The 23,888-nt window shown below is 41.8% G+C and overlaps 1 protein-coding gene across 1 annotated transcript in view; it reads right to left on the bottom strand.

The window, feature by feature from the left end:
• Window positions 1–16,196: 16,196 nt before the first annotated feature.
• LOC148439583 (endothelial PAS domain-containing protein 1-like) overlaps window positions 16,197–23,888 on the bottom strand; it is a gene marked incomplete at its 5' end in the record, with an annotated part of 61,590 nt that continues 53,898 nt past the window's right edge. Inside the window, 4 exons of the mRNA XM_088464551.1 lie at window positions 16,197–20,117; window positions 20,792–20,965; window positions 23,260–23,377; window positions 23,566–23,689. Coding sequence (XP_088320677.1) covers window positions 19,966–20,117; window positions 20,792–20,965; window positions 23,260–23,377; window positions 23,566–23,689 — 568 coding nt within the window. The remainder of the gene's footprint in view (window positions 20,118–20,791; window positions 20,966–23,259; window positions 23,378–23,565; window positions 23,690–23,888) is intronic.

Below are 23,888 nucleotides of genomic sequence, written 5' to 3'. Positions count from 1 at the left end.
GTGCAGACGCGCGCAACCACTCCTGACAGTGCACACACACCGGGTGAACCTACTTAAGGTAAGACCTTAATCATGTATGTTTTTAATGTATCCTTGAAAAAAGGGCTGTATATGCCCTGAAACGTCGGAATAAACTAATTTTTTGTATTCTAAGAACTTCAGTGCCGCCTACCATTTCTTTCTATATATATATATATATATATATATACATATATATATGTGTATATATATATGTATATATATATATATATATAAAAATATATATACCCTGATGAAAAGGCTTCATAGCCTTGAAACGTCGGCCTAAATAAACCACGTTAGTATTTCTACCAAGTCCAGATGAGTGCCGCCTGGTCTACTGTTTCTATATAGACACCATGCGTATGTTGTTATATTTGGGAAGGCACCACTGCAGTTGACATTTCTTGTACCAGGAGTGCCATTACACACATATATATATATATATATATATATATATATATATATATATATAAGATGCATTTTGCGGTGTTCCACTGAACAACAGATTCCTTTTGGAGGTTTTTCAGAGTGGTCTCATTACGACATTTCGTACACTTTTAGGGTTACATTTACTAGGAATCTTGATTGGGGTAGATTTGAAGTCGTGGTCTTTGTCAGAACGTTTTGCGTTTCAAATCTCAAATTTACTAAGAATCGTATTTTATTATTGTCTTTTTTCAATGTTGATCCTCTGCAAATTGTGGCATGTGCGATTTGAATCGTATTGTTCTTTTTTTGCTTGAACTCTCAAATCCAGCAATTCTCCTGAAACCGATTCAATTCACAATTGAATCAGTTTCATGCAAATTGATGGATTTGTGGGTTCAAACAAAAAAAGACCAATACAAAATCCTTTCAGTCAGATAGTGGAATCCAAAATAGAGAAAGTTTGCCTAAATACAGCAAAGTAACCTGTTTCTGCTGGGTTGGGTATGGGAGACCGGCAGTCGGGATGCCGGGCGTCAAAACACAGACAGCAGCATCCCAATGCTCAGAATCCCGACAGGGGTTCCGTAAGTATTCTAACCCTCCCCCCCTTGACCCCCTAACCCTCCCTCCCTGCATCTTAACCCTAACTCTCCCCGCACCCTATTAGTGCCTAACCCTCCCATGGTGGTGCCTAACCCTACTCCTCCCCCCGCAGCCAGAGACGGCCCTAGGCATAGGCAACCTAGGCGAATGCCTAGGGGCATTCCAAACCTAGGACCAGCAGATGGCTGCTCTGTCTACTACAGCCGGAGCTCAGCATGCAGCCAGGAGCGGGGAAGAGGCTGAATGGACAGACGGCTGCTCTGGGTGCCGTGGACCACAATTGTGACCGGGTAACATGCAGCCGCGTGCGTAGAGGAGGCAGTCTGGGGTCCAGCTAGCAGAACTATCGGCGGGGCCCACCGCATTGAAGGCGTCAGCTGCCGGTGATAACAATAAGTCAAACTGACTCATTATTAGTGTGCCGTAGCTCGCCGGGTGCTATAACAAATAAGAGGACGAAGGCTATCCCCGCACCTCACCTCTACACCCCTCCTCTCACTCTGGCTCTCTGAGACCCAGGTGTTCAAGCACCCCGTCCCCGCTGGCTGCCAATCAATTGACTCCTGTCAGAGGAGTCACAGAGTTCCCGCTGTGCACGTCCAATAGGTAATGTGAATGGTGCCTCTCCTTCCGCCATGTGGCTCAGCTGTTTCATTCTTGTTCTGAGGAAACTCCCAGACGGGACACTAGTGGATCGGACGCCTCTCACACAGAGCACCACTGTGAGTAGTGAGTAAAAAATATAATGGCGGAGTTTGGTGGGTGGTCAGGAGGAGAGTGACTGTAAATAAACAATTCAATAAATATACATAAAGAGGGGGGCAATAATTCAATAAATCATTTTTAATAAATAGATATACAGTACATACAGGCAGTGGGTCATTGATGGGCTATATTTGGCCGGCTCTCCACAGACTATAGGGGCCATGAGCTGGACAGACAGTGGGGTGACCTGGAGTGACACGGTGTGACTTGGAGTGACGTAACGAGATGAACTGAAGTGACACAGGAAGATGACACTGGTGAGATGCGGGGAGGATGATGCAGGTGGGGAATGGTGCTAGAGAGTAGCAGGGGGAATAACGCTGGTGAGTAGCAGGGGGCATGGCATTGGGGAGATGCAGGGGGGATGGCGAAGGAGTGACACGGGAAGTAAGTGAGTTTCATTTTTAAACTAATGTAATACATGACAGTACAATGTCTGAGTCTGACACCTTGAATTTATGTTATAACTTATTTTGATTGTTGTACAATTATGTCAGTGGAGTCCACACATGTTATGGTTTTTTTTTCCTGTTTGACTTTTCATATATCTGAGAAAAAAACACAAAATGTGGACACAGATTACACATTTTGTGGTGCTTGAGGGTGCTGTCCACAGAAGGGAGAGCGGTGATGGATGAGGGTGCTATGCAGTGAGGGGTAATGGGTGAGGGTGCTGTGCAGTGAGGGGAGAGGGTGATGGGTGAGGGTGCTGTGCAGTGAGGGGAGAGGAGTGATGGGTGAGGGTGCTGTGCAGTGAGGGGAGAGGAGTGATGGGTGAGGGTGCTGTGCAGCAAGGGGAGATGGGTGAGGGTTCTGTGCAGTGAGGGGAGAGTGGTGATGGGAGAGGAGTGATGGATGCTATGCTGTGATCTGTGCTGGGAGAGGGCTGCTATGAGGAAAGAGCCTGGGGTGTTGTGCTGTGAGGGGACAATGTGCCCTATAGAACTTCAGACACACTGCACTAATGATAGAAGATAGCAGGTGGCTCTGTAATGGTGGATGGCTGAAGAGGAGCTTGACACAAAGAGAGGAACATCAAGAACTTGAAAATGAGTGTCCTGGAGAAGACAGAAGAAGCATAGAGTTGAAGAAAAAAGGTAGGTGTCTTATAATAAATATTTTTACACAAAAACAGATTCTGGACTGGGGCTGGAGAGACATAAGGGGGGAATGAGGCTGCATGGGATGGGAGCACAGCACAATGAAACCACACCACTTTCTGTGAGGCAAAACCCATCTCTGGGATCCCAAATGGGAGGGGACTGGGCACCAGAAAAAATAATGCCTAGGGCACTAATTTGGCTAGGGTCGACTCTGCCAGCAGCCCAACCCTAACCCCTCCCCCCACGGCTGAAAGCTAACCCGCTATACTCACGTTCGGGATGCCGGCTGTGGCTATTTGGTGTGTTTAGTCATGTTTCTGGTGCGATTTTGGCTTTAGTAAATCCCCGATTTGCTAAATTGCACCAAAATTGCCAATACACACCAAATCAACTAAACACGATTCCTAGTAAATGTACCCCCTAGAGTGCTTGAATATTAATTATAACACAACCAAAGGATAAAGTTACTAGTTAGTAACATGTAAAAATAAACCCAGCAGGTTCCCATTGTGGCATATGTCATAATAACAGTGTAGATGGTAAAATGCAACAGGTGTTTTGGCTTTTCCTGGGCTCATAACAGTCACAAACAAAGATACGTTTGCCAGACAAGACTCAACAGCAAAGGTTACTCAGTCCAAATGTGAAGAAAGCAGTGTTTAGCCATACACTTGTCCATTCACGTGTCTGTGCTCTGTGCCATGATTTGCTTGTAAATTCACAGAGCTAGAATTGGCATGGAGAACACAGCACCTAATTGTTTTCTAAAATGATGCAGATAACCACACTGTGCGTGTGCTAATTGCAGGCCATAACTAGAGCAAAATGCATTTCTTCATTTGTTTAACCAGCTGTTACCCAGAACACATTCAAGGCTAGGTATATGATATTGGGGTTTTGCAACACACAAATAGTGTGCATATCTAGTAATAGTTATATCATTCAATAATGACTAATTAAATTGAAGAGAACAAGAGAGAAAATATCCAGCTAGTCTTCATATAGCCAGATATATTTAAATAATCTGTATTTTGCATGCTACTAATATTTCAAGGATGGCCATTCAGTTCCTATATCAGGGTATCTTGCTGCCATTCTGTGCACTGGATACAGTTTTAATAAGGGAATGGGATTGAAATACTGATGGCTGTTTAGCCGCCGGTTCAAATCCCGATTACTGCAGCCTGACAGGAGGACATCCCGACACTGGCTGGTAAGTGCCCTAACCGTCCCTTCTTACCCCCTAACCCTCCCGTGGGGTGCCTAACCCTAAGCCCCCCTTCCCCTAGCCTAATCCTAAATCCCCCTTGGGGTCCCTAAACCTAACACCCCCATCCCTGGGCTAAGTAGTATACTTGCCCGGCTCTTGACGATCGGGATGGCGGGGGTCAGGCTTCTGGTGTTGGGATTAAGATAGGCATCTGTATTTCGACGCCTATCTTAACTCCCGTTTTGGGCATGTATAGTTGGGATTTAGACCACCTCCATGGTGTCCGCCAGTCTATTAACTACGTCCCATATCAAGGCAGCAGAATAGTGTCAGATTCCACAGCAAAGAAACAATCCATCAATTCTGTCTGATAACACTGGGGAACAGTCAATAGGTTGCCAGGGATTTAAGAGTCGATATCAATTAATTTTGTGCTCCTGATCATGAATATGCCATGCTTATTTTTCAATTGACTCTATTTTTTGAGATATGCATGTCTTTAATTTTTATGAAAAATGTAATTAAACAATGTTAAAAATAGTTACGATTTTTTTTATTCTGATTAATTTTGATTCGTAAAATGGTATAAAAAGACACACGATAATTACATACATAAGTGTTATATATAAGAATTGGGAAATGGGGATTTAGGAGAAGGATTCCTGCACTGGTTTTAGATGAAAAAATTGTGAAACAAATAGTCAATAAACCAACAGTACCTTAGAGCATGTCAATAGGAGGGGACCCTCTATATTACATAATAGGTGTTGGTGGTGCTCCCAGGAATAAAAAAACAGAAATTCTAATGGAATGTTTTGCACAGGCAAAAAAAATAAACATATTCCTTTTTGGGGCACTGTTATTTGAAATCTTCAATGTATGTGATATGATTATGATGTTTAAAACATACCTTTTATTATTAAGTAACTTAAAAAATGTGTTTGTAAAGGAAGAAAAAATTCCTATAGGCGAAAATATATAAGTAAATAAATAAATTGATTCTGCTAAACAGTCCAGAAAACTTGTTTATAGAAGCTAACAAAACATTTAGGCTTCAAATTAAGTGCAATCACTACCAATCATCTGGTTTGGGCAGTTTTGCCTTTTGTACTATAATTACTGCTCCACTCACACTTTGTGGCTAAGGTGTCTAATTGCGGCCATCATGTGACGATCCCACCTTCCTTGATATCTTTCTTCCATTACCTGAAATCCTGGTGGAACCGTTCATCCTGTTCTTCACTTAAATCTCCTAGATTGGGCGGGAAGTGATCTAAATGGCTGTACAAAAAATGTACTTTAATTCTCATGTTGGCACCTACTTTCTCAAAACATTTTAAGCATGTTGTCGACTAATTCATGATAGTTGTCTGCCTTTGTGATTACCTAAAAATTTTTGAATGACAGACCATAACTCAGCCATGCTTCAGATTCGGTTTGTCATAGATGTGGTAAAATTTGGATCCTTCACCAGTTTCCGTATCTATGGGCCGTCAAAAATTCCTGCCTTTAATTTTTCAATACTAAGAGATGGAAATGTTCCACAAATATACATGAAACAATCGCCTGACTTGCCCAATGCTTTTACACATTGTTTCATTAAATCCAGTTTGATATTGAGAGGCGGAAATATGATTTTTTCCCTCTCAATTAAGGGCTCATGAATGATGTTGGCTTCTCCTACAGTTATAACTCTCTTGGAGGCCATACGGTTTGCTGCCAGTGTTTTTGTTTTGCACGACTATCCCATAAGCATATGTGACAAGGATACTTAGTATATCCACTTTGCTGCCCAAGAAGAAAGTTTACCACTTTTAAATCGACACAAACAGACCACTGATGCTGAGAATAAGCATTTTTTTCTAAGACTAACTTGATATTTTCATACTGTTCTTTAAGTTTTGTTGAATGACAGATAGGAATCGCCGCAAATTTATTCCCATTGTGCAGTAATACGCATTGTAAGCTCCTTTTAGAACTATCCAAAAAGAGTCGCCAGTCTTCTGCTTGATATTCTGGTAAGCCCATCTTCTGGAGAAATTCCGGAATATTGTTGCAATACACAAGATTGTTATCTTGGCTAAAGAACGGCAGTGTGACTTGCTCTCTATTTCGATATGACATTATAGTAACATCCGGCTCAAGAGAGTGCTTTTCTTGAAGTCTGGATGCTAAAAGCTCAGCTCCTTTTTTCGATAAATTCAAGTCACAAATTAAATCGTTTAGTTGCTTTTGAGAAAATTTGTAGAAGAACTTTCTTCAAACTCACTTTCAACTGTGTTGTCACTTGCACGGGAGGAAATTAACATTTCCACATCATCACATTCATCTTCGCACAAAGTGCTGGATTCAGAACCGCTCGTTAGATGCGTATGCTCGCTCCCAGCGTATGCAAATTCGGTTAAGTGACGGCAAGGCATAAGCACGCCCACTATGTCTTGGCATGCGATCGCTTTGTGTATGCAGATGCCCACCAGCCTGTCTTAAGACGCCCACTTGTGCATGTCATCTCCAGGAAGTGTATGCAACCATCGGTACCATCGGATGCATTCGCAACGCTTGAGGTTGACTATACCCTACCGCAAGCACTGCGAGCACTTCAGTGTATAATTCAACCAGGTGACGTGTACTATGACGCTTCCTGTTAATTATGCACGCCTCTGAAACGGCGTCAAGACACTCAGGCACGCCTGCGTTCGCACCTCTACTCCCGTTTCTAGTGACCTGCCCCTGTTACCGCCCACAAACGGCTTGTCCTGTCACTCATTCAGATGGGCTGTCTATGCTCGGTGAACGTACGCTTCCCGATCGCTCGGACTAGCTTGCGCACTGCAATGCATACGTATGCGCACATTGTGAACCATCGCCAGCTACGAGCAAACGCTTCTTAGAGAGCGGGTCTGAATCAGATCCAAAGAACTGAATGATGGTACAGGTAAATCTTTGCTTTGTGGTATCGGTTGTTTTGTAGAATTCATACTTGGGTATTTTCATTTGCAATTCTTTTCATACCCTTCACATTTACAGCACAATAATAGCAGTCACTCAAGTGATCTTTTGGCTCACACCACATCATAGGTATGCCAAAATTAAGTAGTCCTTTTCGTTCACCTTTAGTCCAATTGCAGAGTGATTCCACGCAGGTTTTACAAACTTTGTGAGGCACCCAGATATCGTCTTGCAGGCTTATGTGACGTCCAAAATAATCCTGATGCGCTTGTTTTACGAATAAAGTTATATTTTTTCTTTCTTTTGCAACACTATATTTGGCACAAATATAACAAAAAACATCAGGGTTGTTAGTACACCGTCTCCGAGAAGAACTAATTTGTACGGCAAAAACGATTTGTTTCACACATTCAGTGCTAACTCCCAACAAAAGCCGAGGACGTACTGAACAAAACAAGCCCGAACGGTGGGAAATTGGTTTGTGACAGGGCCGGATTATAAGGGGGGCGACGGGCGGTCTTCCCGGGGCCCCCACCCCTAAGGGGCCCCCACACTGCAGCAGCAGCAGCACAAGAGCAGGCATCGTTAAGCCCCACCCACATCACGGCAAAATGCAGCGATTTGCGGGTCAATCGGCCGGAGGCAGAGCCAGTATGATGCAATTCCATTACAATTGTGTCGTTTGGCTCCGCCCTTTTCCGATTGACCCGTGAATTGCAGCCAAAGCCGCGAGGGGGTGGAGCTTAATAATATGGTACCTTCCTGTCAGCTCCCCTCCCCATCCACAACATGCAGTGCAGATGGTAAGTGTGTGTATGTATGTATGTTCGTGTGTAATGTATGTGTGAAACATGCATGTGTGGTGTATATATGTGTTTTTCTGTGTGAATGTATGTATGTGTGTGTAAGTATATAAATATATGTGTGTGGTGTATGTGCATGTATACAGTAGGTGTGTATATATAAATATATACAATTATATTGATAGGGGCCCCCACAAAGTTGTTGCCCCAGGGCCCCCTCAAACCTTAATCCGGCCCTGGGTGGGACAAAGAGAGGGCCGAACAAAGGAACAGCAGCTGTGCTAACTGCGTCACTCGGTCCTCTCCGTTGCTCCTCTCTGTATGCTGGGAGGAGGCGTGGCTGTGGTCTGAGGATGTCCCAGCAGGCTCAGCAGTGCACTGCCACGCCTCCTCCCAGCGTTAGTGAGGAGATATGAATGTTTTATGTGTCTCAAACGTGACTACCAGCTACGTTATCACAAATAAAACTAATTCTTCTTATTGTTGAAAGAGGGTAGTAGTTAACAGAATCAACTTAGTTTCGTTTTTTTTTACTTCAAATGAGGAAAATAATTGAATTTTATAATTTTTCATTAATTTGAAAACTGGAGCCAATTCAGCTATAGCGAAGATCTGCAAGTACTCTCAGACCGATCTGAAATCCTTGGCAAGAAAAAATAAATATTTTTTTGTTCCCCAGTGTAATATAAAGACACTGCTACACGTACAGAAGACAGCTAGAAACAAAGCACATTATTCATTGAAAACTACAAGTGTATAAATTAATGGTCTATATGCCCGGCCTACAGCATCTGAAAATGGGTGTTTTGCACACTACATCAAAGGGTTACTGCCAGGTAAGACTTGCAAGTTCTCTTCGAGCCAGCTCCAGTACCACACATACCCATATCCCCTCAGTCTGACCTTAACACTTACAGCTCCAGGCCAATATCAGCGAAGCAGCTGATTATCGCCACATGGGAATAAGAGCCGCACTAGCCCTGGAAGAGGGTGTAATGCAGGGTAAAAATAGAGCATGTGCACGCAGGATTTGCTCTGAATTGCCTTTGCCCCACTAGCAATTCAACATAGCTTGCTCGGCTGTAAATTCCACATATGGCAGAACATCAGTGCTGCATGAATAATGGACAGATGGGGCAGTTAACTAGGGTCCCCCACACACTGGGGGTTCTACAGTGTCTAAAAAACATGTGCGGTGCTGGGAGTATTTACACATTATACTTTTTAATTTATCATTTTGACAATTGTGATAGTCGAGTTTGTTGTCCTGGGGCCCCCACAAGCATCAATCCGGTCCCGCAAAACATGCTCACTCTAAAATGGAACCTTAATAAGGACTCAAATTTGAATAAGCGATAGGAATAATTAATCATCCAACTGGTCAGAGATACAGGTGCCGTATTGCCGTACTTGCCATGGAAAAAGTCACCACACCCTAAAAAACATAACCAATATCAGAGCAAGTAAGTAGACAGGTTTTAGCTGCAACTATAGACGTTAATTATTCTCATTTCAAGTTATTTCCCAATGCTGATTGTTTTTGAAAAACTAATTTATTTGTGGTAATGTGGAGATTATTATTTTCATTCCACAGGGAAATATTAAAGGAACCCAAAGTTAAATACTGATAAAGAGTGGCGGATATTACCTGGGGGACTGCAGCTTTCCCATTAAAATCCGCCACCCGCAGGGACGGTCTAGTAGTGGCAGTGGCTTCCCGCTGGAAGTGCTCCCTGCTAATCGCATCGAACAGGCAGTCCCAGGGGGAGGTGTTTCTTCTCCCTGGGACTGCCAGTCCATGGGAAGCCACTCCCCTATTACAGCAGCCAGGTTCTAGGGTCTGCAGCCATTGCAGTCCCTAGAAGCCGGCCAGTTTGCTAATTTGTGCAGGATAGTATAAAGGTAAAGGAGCCACCACTGGTAACAAAGTAGAACTTTATTCCCAGATTTTAGACCTCCTTTGAAGAAAATAATTATAAAGTTCTGTCATTTTTACAAGTATAAAATATAACTAATGAATTATGTGATAGATAATGCTAGCATGTTCATTATCTCTCGTTAGACATCAGATTCAGTTCTGCACATATGTAACATGGTGCATTTTGGTACCAACTAATCCATGTACACATTATAAAGTATTACCTCACATAGTTACTGGCTAAATATATCAACGACTCACAACCCACAGTGAAAGATCAGTATACTTTAATAATGTATCAATGTCATAATACACTTCCATATCAATCACTTTCCATTAGGGGTGTGCACCGGCCACTTTTCGTGTTTTGTGTTTTGGTTTTGGATCTGGATCTTTCTTCGTGTTTTGGATCTGGATTGGTTTTGCCAAAACCACCCTTCCGTGTTTTGGGTTCTGGGTTTTGGATCTGTATTTTTTTTAAAAAAAGCATAAAAACAGCTAAAATCACAGAATTTGTAGGTTTTTCTGCTCCTATGCTATTATTAACCTCAATAACCTTAATTTCCACTCATTTCCAGTCTATTCTGAATACCTCACACCTCACAATAGTGTTTTTATGTCCAAAAGGTTGCACCGAGGTAGCTGGATGACTATGCTAAGCGACACGAGTGGGCGGCACAAACACGTGACCCATCTAGGCGTGAAACTGCAGTGGCAGACAGGATGGCATTGAAAAACTAGGCCCCAAACTGTACATAATGCAAAGAAAAAAAAGAGGTGCAAGATGGAATTGTCCTTGGGCCCTCCCACCCACCCTTATGTTGTATAAACAGGACATGCACACTTTAACAAACCAATCATTTCAGCGCCAGGGTCTGCCACACAACTGTGGCTGAAATGATTGGTTCGTTTGGGCCCCCACAAAACAAGCTGGCAATTAATCTGTCCCTGCACAAACTGGCTCTACGGAGGCAAGATGTCATCCTCATCCTCCTCATCCACTGATTCCTCACCCTCTTCAGTGTGTACATCCTCATCCTCACAGAGTATTAATTCGTCCCTGCTGGAACCACAGGTCCCTCTGTACGTTCTGGAGGCTGGTCTCCCTGGAAGAGTTGATAATTCATTTTATGAACATCATCTTCTCCACATTTTGTGGAAGCAACCTCCTACGCCTTTCGCTGACAAGGTTCCCGGCTGCACTAAACACTCTTTCGGAGTACACACTGGAGGGGGGGTAACTCAGGTAAAATAGAGCCAGTTTGTACAGGGACCTCCAAATTGCTTCTTTTTCCTGCCAGTACAGGTACGGACTGTCTGACATGCCTACTTGGATGCTGTCACCGATGTAATCCTTTAACAGACAGACGCACGCTTGTCGCTGCTGCTTTGAGGATTCAAGTGCGGCTACAGCCCACACAATTCACAAAGACAGAAAAAAAAAAAGAATATTTTTATTGTTTGTGGAGCACACTTTGAGGGTTACACCACCCTTTAACAGACAGACGCACGCTTGTCGCTGCTGCTTTGAGGATGCAAGTGCGGCTACATCGCACACAAGTCACAAACACATTAAAAAAATAGTTTTTTATTTTTTGGAGCACTTTAAGAGTTACACCACCCTTTAACAGACAGACGCACGCTTGTCGCTGCTGCTTTAAGGATGCAGGTGCGGCTACAGCCCACACATTTCACAAAGACCAAAAAAAAAGAACAATATTTTAATTGTTTGTGTAGAACACTTTGAGGGTGTCACCACCCTTTAACAGACAGACGCACGCTTGTCGCTGCTGCTTTAAGGATGCAGGTGCGGCTACAGCCCACACAATTCACATAGACAGAAAAAAGAAGAATATTTTTTTTGTTTGTGTAGCACACTTTGAGGGTGTCACCACCCTTTAACAGACAGACGCACGCTTGTCGCTGCTGCTTTAAGGATGCAGGTGCGGCTACAGCCCACACATTTCACAAAGACCAAAAAAAAAAGAACAATATTTTAATTGTTTGTGTAGCACACTTTGAGGGTGTCACCACCCTTTAACAGACAGACGCACACTTGTCGCTGCTGCTTTAAGGATGCAGGTGCGGCTACAGCCCACACAAGTCACAAAGACAGAAAAAAGAACAATATTTTAATTGTTTGTGTAGCACACTTTGAGGGTGTCACCACCCTTTAACAGACAGACGCACGCTTGTCGCTGCTGCTTTAAGGATGCAGGTGCGGCTACAGCCCACACAATTCACAAAGACAGAAAAAAGAAGAATATTTTTATTGTTTGTGTAGCACACTTTGAGGGTGTCACCACCCTTTAACAGACAGACGCACGCTTGTCGCTGCTGCTTTGAGGATGCAAGAGCGGCTACATCGCACACAAGTCACAAACACATTAAAAAAATAGTTTTTTATTTTTTGGAGCACTTCGAGAGTAACACCACCCTTTAACAGACAGAGGCACGCTTGTCGCTGCTGCTTTAAGGATGCAGGTGCGGCTACAGCCCACACATTTCACAAAGACTGAAAAAAAAAGAACAATATTTTAATTGTTTGTGTAGCACACTTTGAGGGTGTCACCACCCTTTAACAGACAGACGCACGCTTGTCGCTGCTGCTTTAAGGATGCAGGTGCGGCTACAGCCCACACAATTCACAAAGACAGAAAAAAGAAGAAGAATATTTTTATTGTTTGTGTAGCACACTTTGAGGGTGTCACCACCCTTTAACAGACAGACGCACGCTTGTCGCTGCTGCTTTGAGGATGCAGGTGGAATCTAGACGGGATTTGGAACCGAGGACACACTACCTCCATCAATTGTCTAAATCCCACTGCACTAATGTCGGATACCAGACGCACGTCTAACACCAACATAGCAGTCAAGGCCTCAGTTATACGTTTTGCTTCAGGATGACTGCTGTCGTACTTCATCCTCATCGCTAGGGACTGTTGGAGGGTCAATTGTTTAGTAAAAGTAGTGATGTTCCTACTTCCTCTCTGGGATGATGAACAACTCCCAGCAGCAGCAACAGCACTAGGAGGAAGTGGTTCTTGATCTTTCCCTATTTTATTTTTATCGGAGAAAGTTTGGTCCTCCATTTATGTTATATTGATATATATGTGCGGCTAAAGCGCACACAAACACAGAAAATATTTTTTTATTTTTGCTGGAGAGTAGTGCACTTTGTGGGTTACACCACCCTTTAAGAAATGAGCCAGCCGGCTCTTTACTTATGGGACACAGGCGCACGCTTGGCGCTGCTCCTTTGTTGATGCACGTGCAGCCACAGTGCACACAAGTCACAAACACAGAAAATATATATTTTTTTGGTTTGGAGTGTACTTTGGGGGTTACAGAACCCTTTAACGGTCAAGCCAGCCGGCCCTTTACTTATGACACAGGCACACGCTTGGCACTACTTTGTTGATGCACGTGCGGCTACTGCGCACACAATTCACAAACACAGAAAATAATTTTTTTTTTGGTTTGGACTGGAGTGTACTTTCGGGGGTTACAGCACCCTTTAACGGTCAAGCCAGCCGGCCCTTTACTTATGACACAGGCGCACACTTGGCACTACTTTGTTGATGCACGTGCGGCTACTGCGCACACAATTCACAAACACAGAAAATAATTTTTTTTTTGATTTGGACTGGAGTGTACTTTGGGGGTTACAGCACCCTTTAACGGTCAAGCCAGCCGGCCCTTTACTTATGACACAGGAGCACGCTTGGCACTACTTTGTTGATGCACGTGCGGCTACTGCGCACACAATTCACAAACACAGAAAATAATTTTTTTTTTGGTTTGGACTGGAGTGTACTTTCGGGGGTTACAGCACCCTTTAACGGTCAAGCCAGCCGGCCCTTTACTTATGACACAGGCGCACGCTTGGCACTACTTTGTTGATGCACGTGCGGCTACTGCGCACACAATTCACAAACACAGAAAATAATTTTTTTTTGGTTTGGACTGGAGTGTACTTTGGGGGTTACAGCACCCTTTAACGGTCAAGCCAGCCGACCCTTTACTTATGACACAGGCGCACGCTTGGCACTACTTTGTTGATGCACGTGCGGCTACTGCGCACACAATTCACAAACACAGAAAATAATTTTTTTTTTGGTTTGGACTGGAGTGTACTTTCGGGGGTTACAGCACCCTTAACGGTCAAGCCAGCCGGCCCTTTACTTATGACACAGGCGCACGCTTGGCACTACTTTGTTGATGCACGTGCGGCTACTGCGCACACAATTCACAAACAGAAAATAATTTTTTTTTTGGTTTGGACTGGAGTGTACTTTCGGGGGTTACAGCACCCTTTAACGGTCAAGCCAGCCGGCCCTTTACTTATGACACAGGCGCACGCTTGGCACTACTTTGTTGATGCACGTGCGGCTACTGCGCACACAATTCACAAACACAGAAAATATATTATTTTTTTAGCACTTGGGGGGAGCACCCCTGATGGACAGAGCACCCCCTGGACAACACTACAGCACCCCTTTAGGACTGGGACACTGCACAGGACTTTGCAGTGGACACAGCCCCTATGGAGAACTGACTGCACAACACAGTCCAGCCAGCCCCTATGGACTTTGAAGTAGTGGACACAGCCCCTATTAACAACAGCAGCACAGCACAGCCAGCCCCTATGGACTTTGAAGTAGTGGACAACAGCAGCACTACACTACACTACACAGCCCTAACTCCCACCCTCCCTCTTCACTGTCCACAGCCGAGTGAGAAAATGGCGCTGACGCGGGTACCTTATATAGGATCCAAAACCCGCGAGACTCGGAAGGCGGGATGATGACGTTTTGCCTCGATTTCAGATCCGAGTCAGGCGGGAAAAGTCGAGCCTGATTCGGATCGGACTCAGATCGGGGGGGCTCGGGGGGGTTCGGATTTCAGAAATCCGAACCCGCTCACCCCTACTTTCCATACAGTGATATCATCAATATTCAGCCACATAGTGTAGTTTAGGAAATCACTTTCTATGCTGATAATTACTTAATACCAGGTCTCGGATGGTCTGAAATAGCTGCAAGGATAGAAACGCACTTTTGGTCACACTACACAGGAAGTAAACCAATATTATTCAAAAGTGAGAAAAACCCTTCAAGTGCACCAACAGCCCCAGAAACCTGCTAAGGACTCTACACACTTCAGCTAAAAAGCTCTATCTACAGTAAGCTAAGTACATAACGTAAAACGATTCATTTTGTTTAATGTAAAAGCAATCATTTCGCTGGCAAGACTTGTCTACTTTCCCAAATTGTCTGGGAGGCAAAAGCTGGGTACACACTGGGCAATATATCGATTGAATGGCCGATATATCGCGAACGTCGTTCACTGACATATCGAGTATGGTCTGCAGCACAGCAGATGGCCGATATATCCGTAGATATAGCGTTATATCTGGCTCTGTGTACGGGGCAGTTAGCCGATCACCAGTACACATGCTGCAGGAACCGCAGTTGACTGACAGCTCAACTCAAATGCCCGCCCAGTTGTGATGTCAGGGAACACACAGGGAACACATTGAGATGTCAGGGAACACATTGAGATGCAGATCGCTAAGTCTATATAGCTAACCTAACCTAAGCCTCTGTGACGGTGGATCAGCCGGCACAGTGTGTACCCAGCTTTAGGATTTTTGAGGAGTTCTCCCAGACTCCTGGGAGAGTAGGTCACACTCCTAGAATCTGCCTATCTCTCTAGTAAAGTTAATGGGTCTTTGAAGGTGCAATTTGCTGCAAATTGAGTCAACATGTCCAAACCCCCACCCCCGCACAATGATTCAAATCACAGCACTGTACTGCAGAGACAGAGCTTTGAAGGACTGAAACGCATCATCACATATCAAGCACTTATTCTCCTGGAGGGAGGGTCTAAGAAGTGGGTTCAAACACCATTCATGAACATAAAACCTCTGAATTCATAGTCATAGTGATATTAGTTTCTAGTGAAATGATTAGTACACTTCTTTTAGATATTGTTTTAGCCAATAGAAATATCTTCACTTTTACTAGGCAACAAGTAGAGCTGAAGATGAACTGTATAAACAATTACTAAGTTTCCCCTGGATAATGTTAGACGGCGGTGAGTGTATTTTATTATTGACCTGATATTTGAAGCCTAGCATAAGGATAGCTATTTAAAGGTTTATGAATGCACAATATAACAGAGATGTACTGTAACCCATAGCAACTCATTAGGTTTGTCTTCCTAGAGTGATTGGTTACTATGGACTACAACACATTTCTGCTATTAGCACTGTTCATAAATGATTAACTAAAAGGTTAATGTAATAAGGACAACATAAAAGTGATAATTCCCACCTCTAAACTTCCTTATTCAAACTTCCAGACAAACATTAAAAAGACAAAGTGTTTTAATATAAAATGTAAGCAAGCAACTTTATTTAAAAACAAAAAAACATTTCGATAGCCACTTCAACAAAACACAAAACAATCATAAATGTCCCCCCTCCGGATTAGACCAAATGTCCAAAAATTGTTACATAGTGTATATGTGATGTCAGTCAATGGTTATATATTTTGTCTAAAATATTTGACATAAGCACCACGGTTTGCATGGAAGAATATAGAATCCAATTCATGTATTGCAGTTTATGGTGTTTTAATATTTGATATTAATGACCTAGAGCAGAATGCTCAAGCTACTCTAGAACTCTAATTTGTAGGCTCACAACCATTGGAGAGTTGCAAGTTCACTAATCCTGATAAAGAAACAATAGTTAATAGTGACTTAACAATCCTGATAAAAAAGGAATCCAGAATGAATATTAACCAATTATATCCACAGCCCTGCTTATGAGTTAGTTACCATTGTGACAAGGGGTGCTTCAAGTGTCCCTAATTTCCAGGGGCAATCTCAGATTTCAAGAGTTTTCACCTTGAAAATGTCCATTTGTCAGTATTGACCAATAAAAAATTTTCCCCGAGGGTTCATGTGGGCATTATACAAAGGTGCAGCAGTATATAGTGGTGAAAATTTGGTGTGTTTTGATCAGGGAGGTTCAGAAAAGGTAGACAGGGTTTCGACTATAAAAAGTCTTAGAATAATACAAAGATGATATTTATAATATTTTCTTTAAATTTTTTTTATAATTTTTATAGCCAAAACTCTGGAGTATACCTAAGTATGACAGGAAAGGCTCTGATCTAATGCCACACCTCACCGCACATCACTGCCAGATTTTGGTTCCAACCAGTTGGCTGGTTAGAAAGATAATTCTTAGGTGTGTGGCTATTTTGTAGACTGAGGCAATAGTTGAGAATGCAGCCAATCAGTAAGCTAGGAGATGCCTCACTGATTCTCAAGACATCGGGTCAGCTGAAAAAATGCTTCTTTCATGGGGTATTTTTCTTCAAGCGTGTTTTGCATTGGTGAGTCAACAAAGCTAAATACAGCTTCCAGCCATGGTGAGTAGCCAAATGTAGGTAATCTACCACAGGTGCCAGGATCAGGGTGCTACCTGATTTAGCAGTGACAGTAGTCTTTAATCACCCTGCGCTAACCACAATTTAGTACTGTATTGTACTATGGATCAGGAAGAAATAGCCTGTGCTGGGGCCATCCAGCTGTTTATAGATTACAACTCCCGGTAATAAATACAGGTAGCCCAAGACTTTACCTTGATCTTTATGAAATATTCCAGAATAAAAAGGCACAACAGAATGGGGGCATATAATATAAACCCGTGCAATTCACATATCTAACTCGTGTGGTTGACACAATGCTATTTTTAATGTTAATTTATAAACTTTAGTTCTATCTTACAATAAGGCACCTTTTGGAGATTTGAAAAGACCACCGAAGACTAAAATGAACAACCCTGATTTAGACAATAAGAAATTGAGAACTGGGTAAAAAATGGCTGCATTAATCGGAATGATATGGCCGATTCCTGAGAGTGGCAAGAGTCAGTGTGCCCATCTAGGCATTTGCCAAAAGAGAGCCACTACAGCGCGTTGCCACGATAGATATATAACTTTTCACATATATTTATATACAGATATAAGAATAAACAAACAATGCCCTCACTAAAATATTGCAGTACAACCCGACTATTTGCACTTGAAGAGCTATCAACTGATGCAGGTTAAGCTAACAGTTTTGAGACCCTGAATCACGTGTATCTATGTATATGTATTATATATATATATCTTTATATGTATAATAATAATTTTAATAATAATAAAAAAGACCCATAACATAATGAAAAATTTAATTCTATTGAATCTAAAAGTTTTCAATTCACTTTCAAACAGTGTAGGCAGCAATTTCATATGATGAACCAACATTCAAGTGAATGCAGGCTATCCATTCACTGGTCCCTAGTGGATTGATTGGCTATATAATGATTCAGCCTACAAAACAGCCACCTTTACAGTGTGGAAAGTGACAGATAGACTTTAAGAGTAGCTACTGTGCAGTAAAGTGAAAGATTGAAATTATAATGTGTGATTAACAATATAAGTAGATTGCTTTGGATAGATTATATAATGCAATAATATTATTAACTGAACAATAACTGTTGCCAAATGGAAGAATACAAACAAAAGTTTGAGCAAGAGTCTTGCTGACAAAAAAACACTGTACAAACGAAAAAGATACTGTACCAGTAAAACAAGCATTAACCTAAAGCATTAATTGTAATAAGCACAGTGTTAACTGTCTATACAAAGAGTGCATACAAGGTTTGATAGGGTAAATTGTGCAACATTGAAGGAGATGCCCAATTGCATTTTATCATTAACCCCTTCTTGATTAGTAAAATTAAAAAAGGGAACAATCAGAGCATCTGTATAATATACGAGTAAACACATAAGGAGGAAACAGGAAATGCTGAACAGTCACAATAAAGCAGTTGGTCATTTTATCCTCAACTTTTCTGATCTGAAAATAGAACAGTTTAGTTAATTTTTTTTTTTTGGACTTCTTTACATCGTGAAGAATGCAGATTAGGTCATGTGATTCTCTATTCTCCAAACATATGTTATTTCATACTACTGCCTGTATCAAGTACCACTCAATCACTCATCCAAATGTAAAGGTCTGAGGCAGACTGGCCCAAATGATATATAATTCTGTGTTAGTGTATACAAAGCTCTTACATGTAGAGTTTAAGATTACATTTAATTGGAATGTATGCTTGGAAAATTAATGTTATCGTTACTATGCAGTATGAAAGGTAAAAGTTGGTGACGGACTTTGATGTTCATAGTAAACCCGATCAATGAACCCTGAGCTTTACCGACATGTGATACATTCTTGATAGCAAGCTCTGGTTCTTAGCCATGTTATTAATGCACAAGTTTCATTAAACAATAGGTTAGATCACACAACAGATAGGTAGAGACCGACCCTTGTCTTGATTGTAAAACCCTATGGTGCTAAATAGTTTCTAAAATATAGGTAATTGCCCAATCTGAGGCTTTGTAACTTTACATAATAATATTACAAAGGGTTTTTCTGTAAGTCACTCATGAACTGGAAAACACCCAACATTAAGGGTAATTGGAGTTTAACCTGTATATACATTAAAGTCCCCCATACACAATGTTCTAAAAACCACGTCTGTCTCGTCTGAATCAACCAGTGTTCATTGGGCACATTACTATAAGAAGTTCCACTTGAATTCTTTCACGGCATTTGCAACCACAAAGGCGACACATGGCACTGCCATGTGTTTTATAATAAATCATCACCAATGTGCCTACTCGTATCAGTAACATATTCCATGTTCACGCTGAATTCTTCAGGATAAGCAAATATATATATGCCAAAGATCATTTGTGGCCATTTAAAAAAATATAAATTACTTTTACAGGGGTATACGTTTGTGTAAAACATCTTCTATACTACACACTTTATTCAAATAAAGAAAAAATACAGCAGGTAAAAACATAAACATATCTTTTTTTTTTTCAATCTGACATTTCAATAAGGCCACTATTTGGTACTGTGGACAGAGTTCTGCTTGTGAGTAATGGTGTAAAATGAGTATCAGTGGTAGAAACTGGCTATTTGAAAAATATCTTGAAAAATATCTTTAGAAAGTGAAGCCTTTATGTATGAACAGTTATAAGCCAATAAACATTTAGTCTCTCTCTGCAGGTGGTCTGGTCCAGTCGGTCTTCAGGTGGTCTGGTCCAGTGCCCTGAGGAGGTCGCAGCCTTGCAGAAGGTTAGAGCTACCCAGTACTGGCACATTAACCTCACAGTCATATCCCGTCAGTTCTGGCAACAGATAGGGTTGAAACGATGGGCCAATGAGACGGTTGGTCAGATCTAGAAAACATGGCATAAACAGAAATCATGAAGTAAACTGAAGGTAAGAAAAAATAAATTGTATTATGAAATAACCAGGTTTTCTCAATTTGTGTTCAATGCACCCATAGGGGCAACTTATAAAGATTAAGGGGTTACTTGAACCTGTCCATGTAAACTCACAATAAAAATGGGCCTTAATCAGGGAGGAACGCAAACCCGAAGGTTTACGTACATCTCAGATGTTTTTTGAACTGCGCATGTGCAGATCGGGTCCTGCGTTGACGGACGCAGTGTGACTTAACGCGTCAGGGTAGTACAAAGACACAGCGACTGTGCATTACTTTCTATGTCTAAATCAGGCCCAATATAATGTATTGAAAAGGAATGATTAGAGTTGTCTGTCCCTACCCTCAGCTCTGTGTCATACGTGTCACTTTCCAGGCATAAAACCAGGCACATGCGGCGTTATGAATAAAGTGCTTGTACAACCTACACAGTGGGGCCATGTTGAGGGCATTAAATCATATAACATTGCACCGCTCACTAATGGATATCAGTGTATCCTACAAGTCCCACTGTTGCCTACTGATCATCTTACATATAAGCCATTTAACATTCCTTTACACAATGTTAGAACACAAAACAAATCAGGTGACACTAATATGCAAATCTACTGTGTTGAAAAAAAATACCTTTAGCTTTTTGTGACTGCGGCATATTGTAGTCATGGTAATTGCAGCTGAAAAATGTGGCTGGATAAGGAGTTTGCCTTCCACTTTGGGAGCTGGATGTGCAGGGCTGCTGTGACTGTGATCGTTGGGTCAGATGCTGGCTTATTCCTCTGTGTCTATTACTGATGTAGTCATCTAAAAACAAAGGTTTGCGTTTAATTCTTAAAGTGAGTAATACAATATGGATGAAATGACCCCAATCAGTCTGGAGCCCTTGGAAAGTAAACCACATACAGAACTCAAACTTGTGACATTGGAACAATGCGGCTCATTCATCTCTGGACGCAAAACTAGACACATCCAGCAGCAGTGCTTAGACTTGGCAACACCACTAAACTAAATGCAGTGATTTCCACAATGATGACAAAAGGCAACAAACATATTGAATTATTCACGATGCAATATCTGGGCTAATGAAAGCAAAAGGAATGTGTATATAGTTCGGTCTTGCCTTATACTGCCCTATTATATGTATATATACTGTAATATATATATATATATATATATATATATATACACACATACATACACACAGTCAGGTCCATAAATATTGGGACATTGACAGAATTTTCATAGTTTGGCCTCTATTCACCACCACAATGGCTTTGAAATGAAACAAACAAGATGTGCTTTAACTGCAGACTTTCAGATTTAATTTGAGGGTAATTACATCCAAATCAGGGGAACGGTGTAGGAATTACAACGGTTCCTATATGTGCCTCCCACTTTTTAAGGGGCCAAAAGTAATGGGACAAACTAAACAATCCTAAATCTAACTTTCACTTTTTAATACTTTGTTGCAAATCCTTTGCAGGCAATTACAGCCTGAAGTCTGGAACGCATAGACATCACCAGACGCTGGGTTTCTGCTGGTTCTTGGGGCATTTTCCCTTCAGTTTTGTCTTCATCAAGTGAAATGCATGCTCAGTCGGATTCAGTTCAGGGGATTGACTTGGCCATTGCATAACATTCCACTTTTTAGCCTTAAAAAACTCTTTGGGTGCTTTTGCAGTATGCTTCGGGTCATTGTCCATCTGCACTGTGAAGCGCCGTCCAATGAGTTCTGAAGCATTTGACTGAATATGAGCATATATTGCCCAAAACACTTCAGAATTAATTCTGCCGCTTTTGTCAGCAGTCACATCATCAATAAATACAAGGGAACCAGTTCCATTGGCAGCCATACATGCCCACGCCATGACACTACCACCACCATGCTTCATTGATGAGGTGGTATGTTTTGGATCATGAGCAGTTCCTTTCCTTCTCCATACTCTTCTCTTCCCATCACTCTGGTACAAGTTGATCTTTGTCTCCAGAACTGTAATGGCTTTTTTAGATGTTGTTTGGCAAACTCTAATCTGGTCTTCCTGTTTTTGTGGCTCACCAATGGTTTACATCTTGTGGTGAACCCTCTGTATTCACTCTTGTGAAGTCTTCTCTTGATTGTGGACTTTGACACATATACACCTACCTCCTGGAGAGTGTTCTTGATTTGGCCAACTGTTGTGAAGGGGTTTTTCTTCACCAGGGAAATAATTCTTCTGTCATCCACCACAGTTGTGTTCCGTGGTCTTCCGGGTCTTTTGGTGTTGCTGAGCTCTCTGGTGCATTCTTTCTTTTTAAGAATGTTTCAGACAGTTGTTTTGGTCATACCTAATGTTTTTGCTATCTCTCTGATGGGTTTGTTTGGATTTTTCAGCCTAATGATGGCTTGCTTCACTGATAGTGACAGCTCTTTGGATCTCATATTGAGAGTCGACAGCAACTGATTCCAAATGCAAATGTCACACCTAGAATCAACTCCAGACCTTTTACCTGCTTGATTGATAATGAAATAACGAGGGAATAGCCCACACCTGTCCATGAAATAGCTTTTGAGTTGATAGTCCCATTACTTTTGGCCTCTTAAAAAGTGGGAGGCACATATAGAAACCGTTGTAATTCCTACACCGTTCACCTGATTTGGATGTAATTACCCTCAAATTAAATCTGAAAGTCTGCAGTTAAAGCACATCTTGTTTGTTTCAATTCAAAGCCATTGTGGTGGTGAATAGAGGCCACAACATGAAAATTCTGTCAATGTCCCAATATTTATGCACCTGACTGTGTGTATATATATATATATATATATATATATATAAACACATATATATACATATATATAGCCCGGCAAAGAGTAGCAACTCGACGTGGCATCGATTCCACAAGTGGACGGATGACTTCTGGAGAGATGTTGACCCATGCCACCTGGATAGCTTCCCACAGCTCCCTGCTTGATGTCTGCAGCTCAGTTTTGGGTATTGATTTGAAATGGGGCAGATCTTGTTGGGTGGATTGTATGCTCTGGGGTACAGTGATTTCTCCTTACACCCTGACATATACCATCAGGCGTGTTCTGTGGTATCCTGTATTGAATTTCCCCTTACCTGTTAGAACACTTGTACTCAGAGACTTCTTTTCTGAAGCAAGTGGACACATTCCTGATTTGAGGGATTTCATTCTTTTCCACAGTAACAGTGGCAGGGTGTTATCAGGTAACTCCCCCTAGGGAAGACACAACAAGTGTAATAACGTAAGTTATATCCTACTAACAATTATATCACACATTAAGTGTCACATAGATATAAAAACAATATATATATATATATATATATATATATACACACACACATTCTTAAATTTAGGGGGTACTCCATGTTTATGGATACCCTATGTGTAGGATAGCTTCTTACCACATTGAGCTGTGGAAACCCCTGATCCCCATAGTCCTGCTGCCGCTTCCTCTTCATATTCCTGCAGTACAAGTTATCATTGGGGTGAATTTCTTTTTCTCGTTGCCCAAAACTCTCAAGTGACCTGAGGAAAAGATTTCCATTACGTTGTTTATATTCTACTAAGATATGCTCTAGTCACAGAATCTGATTACTACGTTATAACTGACCAGCAAGGCATATTGGGCCAAATGCGGAGGTGGACCTATGGCGATTTTGTGTGTAATATGCAAATGCTAGTTTCAGCTTCCCCCTTGTACACTACTGTGCGCCGGACAGTGCAA

This window comes from Taudactylus pleione, unplaced genomic scaffold (genome assembly GCF_031769625.1).
Source record: "Taudactylus pleione unplaced genomic scaffold, aTauple2 ptg001684l, whole genome shotgun sequence".
NCBI lineage: Eukaryota > Metazoa > Chordata > Amphibia > Anura > Myobatrachidae > Taudactylus > Taudactylus pleione.
This window is presented reverse-complemented; position numbering and strand designations above follow the sequence as displayed.